General features: G+C 37.6%; 1 protein-coding gene across 1 annotated transcript in view; it reads left to right on the forward strand.

Annotated features, from left to right (window-relative positions):
* Positions 1 to 8,449, forward strand: part of LOC138839746 (fibrous sheath-interacting protein 2-like) — a 47,008-nt gene extending 38,559 nt beyond the window's left edge. The window contains exons 15-16 of the mRNA XM_070039314.1: positions 7,715 to 7,900; positions 8,055 to 8,449. Of these exons, the coding sequence (XP_069895415.1) occupies positions 7,715 to 7,900; positions 8,055 to 8,449 (581 nt within the window). The remainder of the gene's footprint in view (positions 1 to 7,714; positions 7,901 to 8,054) is intronic.
* The last annotated feature ends 818 nt before the right edge of the window (positions 8,450 to 9,267 follow it).

A 9,267-nucleotide genomic window follows, 5' to 3' on the forward strand; every position in this document is an offset into this window, starting at 1 on the left:
TACTCATTACCTTGCCCATGTAATTGTAAACCCTCTGTATGGTATTTTCATAATAAAAAAATTTTAAAAATAATAATAAAAAGAAACACTATGAACTATACAACTTATGGGGGCGGTCAGGAGAAAAAACTAGGAGAAAACCAGGGAAGGGGTGACACTCTTAAAATGAAATGTACTCATTACATGACTTATGTAACTGTAACTCCTCTGTACCTCACCTTTACATGAGCAATAAAAAATAAAATAAAAAAGAAAGGAAGAGTCTTAAGGAACACACTTTTCAAGAAACATTTGGTAAACAGCAAACAAGATTAAGTGATGTGGAAAATGAAATATATAAAGTAAAACTTTTGAATGAAACTTCAATAAGAGCAAAATATTAGAACAGGATGTTTCACTTTTAAATTTGTCACATCTTGGGACTTGTAAAAGCAAGTGTGAAAGTTTTGAAAGAGCTGCTACTAGATCTGATGATGCCCAAACACAAATTAATATATTTAGCCAAGAAATTGTTGAAATGCTATTTGAAAAATTATGTTTCTTCAATCACTCACTCATAACAAAATAAAGAAAAGTGAGTAAAAGAGAAGCTCCTGTAAGAACAAATATCAACAATGTTCCAACATATAATGTAAATTTATTTTTATTTTTTTGTCAGTCGTGGGGCTTGAACTCTGGGCTTGGGTGCTGTCTTTGTGCTCTTCAGCTCAAGGCGAGCACTCTACCGCTTGAGCCACAGCGCCACTTCCAATATAATGTAAATGTAAAGGTCAAAATTTATTTGAGCAATAGGTACCAAATTATTCAAGAGATTGTTGAAGGAGTTCTAAAGACCTTAGTAACATATGTAGACTTATAATTTAAGCATGGGGGCTGGGAAGGTGGCTCAGTGGTTAAAGCGCTTGCCTTGCATGCCTGAGGCCCTGGGTTCGATTCCTCAGCACCACATAAGCAAAAAGAAAAAAGCCGGAAGTAGCGCTGTGGCTCAAGTGGTAGAGCACTAGCTTTGAGCTGAAGAGCTGAGGGACAGTGCCCAAGCCCAGAGTTCAAGCGCCACTACCAACAAAAAAAAAAAAAAGAAAAGAAATTAAACTATCCTTATTTGCAGAAGATATAATCTTGTAATGGAACAACCCAAAAAAACTCCACTCCCAAACTCATAGAACTAATAAACCACTTCAGCAAAGTAGCAGGGTACAAAATTAACCCATAAAAATCAGTAGCCTTTCTGTACACCAACAATGTACGAGCAGAAAGGGAAATCATGAAAACAACCCCATTTGCAATAGCCTCAAAAAGAATAAAATATCTAGGAATTAACCTAACTAAAGATGGAAAGATCTAGTTAGTGAAAACTATAAAAATCTAAAGAAAGAAATCAAACAGGACACCAGGATATGGAAAGACCTTCCATGTTCATGAATAGGTAAAATCAATATTGTGAAAATGGCCATACTGTCAAAAATGATATACAAATTTTGTACAATCTGTATCAAAATCCCAATGACATTCTTTACTGAAATAGAAAAAAAAACAGTCCAAAAATTCATATGGAATAACAAAAGACCTAGAATAGCCAAAGCAATTTTAGGCAAAAGAAACACAATACCAGATTTCAAGCTGCACTATAGAGCAATAAAAACAAAAACAGCTTGGTATTGGCACAAAAATAGATCAATGGACCGATGAGAAGACCCAGAAATAAACCACATACTTACGTCAGCTAATATTTAACAAAGGAGCCAAAGACATACAATGGAAAAAAACATAGCCTCTTCAACTATTGGTGCTAGGAAAACTCGGCAGCCACATATGGAAAACTAAAAGTGGACCCCAGCTTGTCACCATGCACTAATATTAATTCAAAGTGGATTAAAGACCTTAACATCAGATCTGAAACTCTGAAACTACTGAAAGACCAAGTAGGAGAAACACTAGAACTTATAGGAACAGGCAGGAACTTCCTGAATAGAGTCCCAGGGACACAACAGATTGTAGAGGGACTGGACAAATGAGACTAGATAAAAGAAAGTTTCAGGCTGGGAAGATGGCTCAGTGGTAGAGTGCTTGCCTCGCATGCATGAGGCCCTGGGTTCGATTCCTCAGCACCACATAAGCAGAAACATCCAGAAGTGGCGCTGTGGCTCAAGTGGCAGAGCACTAGCCTTGAGCTGAAGAGTTGAGGGACAGCGCCCCAAGCCCAGAGTTCAAGCCCCACAATTGGCAATAAATAAATAATAAATAAATAAAAAGTTTCTACATAGCTAAAGACATAGCTACCAAACTAGAAATACAGCCAACCAATTGTGAAAAGATATTTACCAGCAAAAGTGAATGAACCCCAAGATAGGGACACAAGAGGTTTTATCTTTGTTTCTGTTGTTTTTAATGTACTTATAATGTACTATGTGATTATTTTTGTTTCTTCTGTATGTTCTTCCCCTATGGTATAACCCCTGTTTTCACTGTATTTTAATCTGGTGCCCTGCATCTTGTATATACATTTTTCTAATTTGGGGAGGGGAAGGGAAGTAACAAAATGCTAAAATAAGGATACAGGTTGACCCAATATAACAACAATATGTACAAGACAGTATGTTGAAAATGAACTTTACAACTTTGGGGGGGTTTGGGAGGAATTGGAAGGAGTTGGGGAGGTGGGGAAGAAAGGGATGGTAGGGGAAAAACAAAGGAGGGAGAACAATGCTTAATAGGAAATGGACTCATTACCTTGCTCATGTAACTGTAACCTCTCTCTATAGTATCTTTACAATAAAAATATTTTTAAAAAGATATTTACCAGCAATTCATCAAAGGCCTAATGTCCATACAGGGAGCTCAAGAAACTAATCCCCAGATGCCCCACTACAAAAGAATGGATCCAAAAAATGTGGTGCCTACATACAATGAAATTTTACACAACCATTAGAATGGATAAAATAATGGAATTCACAGGGAAATGGATGGAACTAGAACAAATCGTGTTGAGTGAGATAAGCCAAGATAAGAGACATGGTCTCCCTGATATGTGGATGTTTGATTTAAAATGCAATGAGATATGATAAAGTAAATAGGACTCAGGATACCCATATATAGTGAGACCAAAAGAAGACAGTCTTAGGAGAAAAGCACCAAATTGTAATGCCCAAACACCTCTTTGTATATACATAAAATAATATATAGCCTGAAATTCAGAACCCCAAAGATAAGGAAACAAAGGACCTCTTGTTAACTTGTCCTATTGTTTTTAGATGATTCTATAATCTTTACCTCATATATGGTATATACATGTGCACATCTAAGGGGAAGCTGGGAAGAGGGCACAGAATCAGTGGAAAGTGCATGAAAAAGTGTAGCAGAGGGGCCCATCAGCTGCACTGGACATTGATGAAAGTGAATTAAGAAAATCTAGGGCAGTGGTGGGTGGGAGGGAATGAGAGAAAAAGAGGGAACAGTTGAAAACAGGCAAAAGGAAAGAAATGTACATATCACCCAATCTGGAAGACATCATTTTATAGCTAATGTTCATAAACTTTTTTCTCATGTAAAACAAGATTTTTGTATTTTTCTTCATTCAAAAGCTTTGTAGATTAGAATGATGATGCTTATTGTGAGTGTTAAAATGTGTTTGTGACTTTAGCTAAGTATAACTATGCCACAGTACTGTGAAATTTATGTAGTTACTTAAGCTCAATTTTAAAAAATCTTTGGAAAAAAAAAGAACTTATAGGTGGGGATGGGAGGGAAAAACTGGGAGAAAGCGAGGGAACAGGTGATATGGTCCAAAAAGAAATGTACTCTTTACCTGACTTATATAACTGTAACCCCTGTACATCACCTTTATAATAATAATAATTTTTTAAATCTGTCTTATTAAGCAGGCTGCTTATAACTTTCTTCTTTGGCATAAATCTCTGCATAATTATAGCTTACTTGGTGTGACTCTCTAGACACAGATAATTCAGTGGGACCCTAAAATTTTGCTTCTTTGGAAAGAGATCCTGTTGTTCCCTTGTTAATTTTCTGCCATTTTCCATGACATGCTGTACATTTCTTTTTCAATGGTGTCACCTCTTCCCCCATTTTCTCCCAGTTTTTCCCCTCCTGACCCCCTTCCCTACAAGTTGTATAATTCATATTCAACATAGTGTCTAGTGAGTTTCACTGTTGCATTTGTTCACCCTTTGCCCCACTATTTCTGTGTTTCCCCTTCCCCTTCAAATCTACAAGTAAACCCAGTGGATAGTAAAGATCAAAAATTAAACAGGACTCTAAACATTTACACAGTGAGACCAAAGGAGGATATTTTTAGAAGAGGATCACAAGGGCTCAATAGCTATGTGCATATGCTCATATAAAATGATGTTTATTGAAATGAACTCCAAGAAATGGAAGCAAGAAGGTTTTTTATTTTACTTTTGTTTTTCCCCTTTTCCTAATGTTTTTTTTTTTATTTCTGTACCCCTTGTCTTGTATGGTAAAGATTTTAGACTATCACTACCAATGAGCCTTGGAGATAGGCTCACATCTAAATCTTATTACCATCTAAATACAGAAAATATGTTACAGAAACTTCAAAATAACTGGAAAGAATTTAGTCACCAAGTTCAATGTTCAACAGACTATCTAACCATGTTATCACAATCATTTTTAGATATGATCAGGAAGCTAATTAGTTTGACTCCTTCCTTTATATAGCAAGACTTCATGCTTGACAAAGAACTATTGAATGACTTCCAATTTGAACAAGATATCCACCTGCATCATAAAGTTATACTATCCATTTCAAATCATAAGATTTGTCTCACAAATTATGATTATCAACATCTATATGTGGAAGAAAACCTCCAAAATATGATGGAGTCTATATTTTAAAGTATTTTACAAATGTCTGTCCTACTTGCTTCACTTGAAAAAGTCTGCTAAGCCAAAGCCCAATGATGATTGACTGAATGGCTAGTCATATAATTCAAGAAGTCACTGAAACTCATCATCAGTCTTTCTTGCACGAAGAGAGCTCACTTCATTCTAGTTTTACATTAGATGAAATATCAAACATAAAGATATTCTCAGTGAAGTTACAGAGTTACACAAACACCAGAGGACCACATCATCACTAGGTTTGAGTTTTTATCCTAAAGCATTTGTAGAAGAAGTGGTTGGAAGAATTTTATCAAAGACCTTCCATCCAGATTGAAACACTAATGATGAACTGAATGAAATTACAAAAATAATAAACTCAATAAATATCCATCTTAACAAGGTCAAAAAATCTATATTTTTCATGAATACCCATACCACTCTTTTCCTGTCATAGACACAAATTCTGATAAACTCATTAATTTAATTTATAAAACTTCTGAAACAGTATGGACTGGCCCCTGGGGTTAATATAAAGAACTCAAAGACAGATATTTTTGCAGAATATACTGCCAATTTAATTGTGGAAACAATCTCGGATTATGTTTTACATCCACTATTTTCTGGAGATTTGTTATCATCTTATGCTGCTTTATGTGCTGGGCATATTATTCAAAGCATTGTCAGTGGCATTAATAAATCTACCAAGCCAAACCAGCATTTATCTCCATTTACCTCATTGCTACCCCACACATTTTTAGAAGACCAAATCAAAGAACGACTAGTTTTTTCCTTCTGCACTGTTTATGCTTCTGTTTTGAGAAACTCCAGAAGATAGATCTGGAATCAATTTCAGTGAAATTTCTTCCAAAGTAATCAGTGATATTAAGATAAAATTTTCCCAACCTGAAATTCAGTTTTCAAAAGACAAAGAAACTGGAGCTGGGAAGGTGGCTCAGTGGTAGAGTGCTTGCCTCGCAGGCATGAGGCCCTGGGTTTGATTTCTCGGCACAGCATAAACAGAAAAAGCCAGAAGTGGTGCTGTGGCTCAAGTGGTAGAGCAATAGCCTTGAGCTGAAGAGCTGAGGGACAGCGCCCAGGCCCAGAGTTCAGGCCCCACAACCGACAAAAAAAAGAAAAGAAGAAACCTTATACATTTATTTAGATGATAAATATCGGCATATTGTTGATTCTGTGTTCAGAAATATTTTGCAAAGCTCTGAGTCTCAAGAATCAATTGGATATGATATCACAAACAGTAAGTGTTTTATCGATAGGATAGCGGGTTTTATCATTAAATATATCTATCAATAACATCATCCATTTTTGTACAGAGATATGTTCATTCCTTCATCATTGGCATACTTTGATGATACAAGAAAGAAACTATCTGCCAGTGTTTACACCCTAGATTTTTTTTGGAAGATGTAGTCTCTGTGGTTTTAAACCAAATATTATACTAAGTAATAAGCACTGTGCCAACAAATCCAGTAAGAGAGTCACAGAGTTCTTTGGAAACAGTTGAAAAATTCGTATATTTTATAACAGAAGAATTCTCAAAATGCCAGGTTATCATTCTAGAAAATGCTAAGGAAAATTCACATTTGCCAAAAGGAGATACAATGGTAACCCTTGGAATTACTGACATCGTATATAGCAAAATTTGCAGGAATATGAACTAGAAAAACTACTTGAGCACTTCTCAGTGACACAAAGACATTGGCTAAGAAAGTAACTAAAATGATCTAAAGCTTTTAGCTTTCAAATTCATCCAGATTTTGTAAAAAGCTGCCTTTTAAATCATATTCAAAACTCAATTTTGATGTTTTAATACAGAAAGTTTATTATAATACTAGTGAATCAAGATTCCAAATACAGGCTTGTACAAAATATAGCACCATATTACATACAGACTTTGAAAAACTATTAGTGTAGATTTTATCTGGAATAAGTCAACCAGACTCTAGAACAAAAAGGACAGAACTCTTGCGATTAGACTTTGGTAACAGAGTCATGAGAATGAGTGACAAAGTTGTCTTGATAATTTCTTAAACATGGAAATAAAAAGCAAAGTAATATTTCAGAAAATGACATTCAAGCTATGGTTGCTGCTACTTACACTGATATTTCTCATTCAGATCTGTTCCATGCAATTATCAAGGACAAGAGAAACACAAGAAATCTGTCTGTAAGAAAAACAGCATTTTTACAAAAAAAAAAAAAAACCGTTCCTTCAGGTACAACACATTAACATTTTAAAGAAAAATCAAGCAATACTTACCAAAGAGAACTGTCTTTCATTATGAATTCACACTTACTTTTAGAGGAAGTAATTTCTCAACTTTTATGGAAAATTATTTCTATAGTCTCGCACAATATCATGAATGCCAAAAACCATGTAAAGCAACAGCCAACATTACTGATATTGTTAAATTAGTAAAATCTGTTGTGACAGAATTCACTACAGTGAAGATTTTTAGTTGCAGTTAACTTGGATGATAATCTTATCTTTCAGAAAGATATAAAGAAATGGTTCAAAAAACTTTCACCTTAATTTATGAGGAAATATTAGATGAATATAAATCTCTGGTTCATATCTCTAAAGCCATCCCAATTCATGCTATTACTAGTTTGGGGCAAGCAATGTATTCTTTACTTCTTGGAGAAATTTACATCAGATGGAGGCATTAATTTGGGGAGAATTAGCAAAATTCACTTACATCTTCTTACAAGAGGATAACATCATCTTGACAATATCGGTGATGATAGCTGTAATACTGCCATGGATTACTGTGTTGCCTCGATCTCTTAGAAAGCATGATATACAAATTTCTACCTTATATACTCCCTTCAGTTAACACAAAAACTGAACTAGAAGATGAAGAGATGTCACCAGGTTATGAATTTACAGATGTAACTTCTAGATTGAGTGATGAAATCATAACACAGTTTTATAAACATGAGATTAGACTTGCTCCTGTCAAGCCACTGGAGGAAGTAGGCAGCCAGGAAAAAGATCAGGCCACTGGGGTAAAACACGGTGCTGCGGAGAAAGACCATGTCCCCACCAAAAACACCATCTGAGTCAACCATTCTTCCAGTGCACTGGTCTAAGACCGCTCAAACTGGCAAAACAAGCTACGTGATACAAGTCCCCGCTCACTAAAAGTTCTGCTTTTATCCCACCTATAAAGGCTCTGTTGCAACTACATTCAGGGCGACCTCTCTGATTCTGACCAGGGAATTTGCCCGGGAACGTATCCCAATAAACTTTCCTGTCAATCTTTTTTTTCCTCTCTGCGTGGTCCTTTTCTCGCCTAAAACCTTACATCTGGTGCGGAAACCCAGGAAGGCGGTAGTGCTTCACTTCACCCTTGAGCAATTGACAGGCACTGCCCCTTCTTGGACTCTCTGTTCCTCTCCTCCTTTCCTTTTCCTGAGGCCTCCTCCATCAGGAGCACGGAGCTCACTGAGGTTACTTTGGGCTAAACAGCCACTTGACAGACCTCGCAGCCTCCACCCCCGTAAGCAGTGCATGCCCCGTGGACGGCCACCAGGTGGCTTGGGTTATTATTGGTCATCCATGTAAACCCAGCTGAGGCCTCTACCTCTTCTCTTCCTCCCCTTCCTCTCTCCCTCTCTCCCTCCTTCGTTGGACCAGGACCTCAGCCCAGCTTTCTGAGCATCCACCGCATTCCGATTGGGTGAATCCCCACCTACTCTCCCACGGTGTCCTGGCCTGCTCTCCGGGAACTCGGATCTGTCTGTAAAAGTCGCAAGCTCGTGTCTGAGTCTCCCTCTGGCCGTTGGGCCTAGCACTGAGAATAACCAGGGATGCCTGGTCTACTCCATTGCCTCTGATTCCTCTGTAACTCTTGGGCTGAGAGAGGACTGCCTTCTTCTGCCTTAGTTTTACCCCAGGCTGCCTGGACACCATGGGAAACCAAAATTCCAAACCGGACCCACACACTCCTTTGAGTTGCTTATTGGCTAATCTCAAACATTTTGGCCTAATACCTGACCTTAGACGGAGGAAATTAATTTTCTTCTGCACCAAGGAATGGCCTATGTACCAACTCGATAACCAGTCACGCTGGCCTGAAAATGGGATTTTCCTTTTCAACATACTAACCGATCTCCGCGGACAGGAAAGTGAGCTGGAATTCCATATTCCAAGGATTCTTCTACTTACGCTGCCGTCCCTCCCTTGCCTCTCCTGCTTTCCCTCTGAGATTTTGCTTGTTCGATAGCAGTCCTTCCCTCTGTTCTCCTGACACTTTTGATGACCTCCTTGATTCCACTCCACCTGTGGCCCGACCACCACATTATGAGCCACCTGATCACACTGTAGGGGCTGTTGCTGGCCCAGAAACCCCCGCACCGACCCCTGACCCTGACCCGGATCCA

The sequence above is a fragment of the Dipodomys merriami genome, unplaced genomic scaffold, assembly GCF_024711535.1.
Source record: "Dipodomys merriami isolate MVZ:Mamm:240054 unplaced genomic scaffold, mDipMer1.0.p SCAF_3, whole genome shotgun sequence".
NCBI classification, from domain to species: Eukaryota; Metazoa; Chordata; class Mammalia; order Rodentia; family Heteromyidae; genus Dipodomys; species Dipodomys merriami.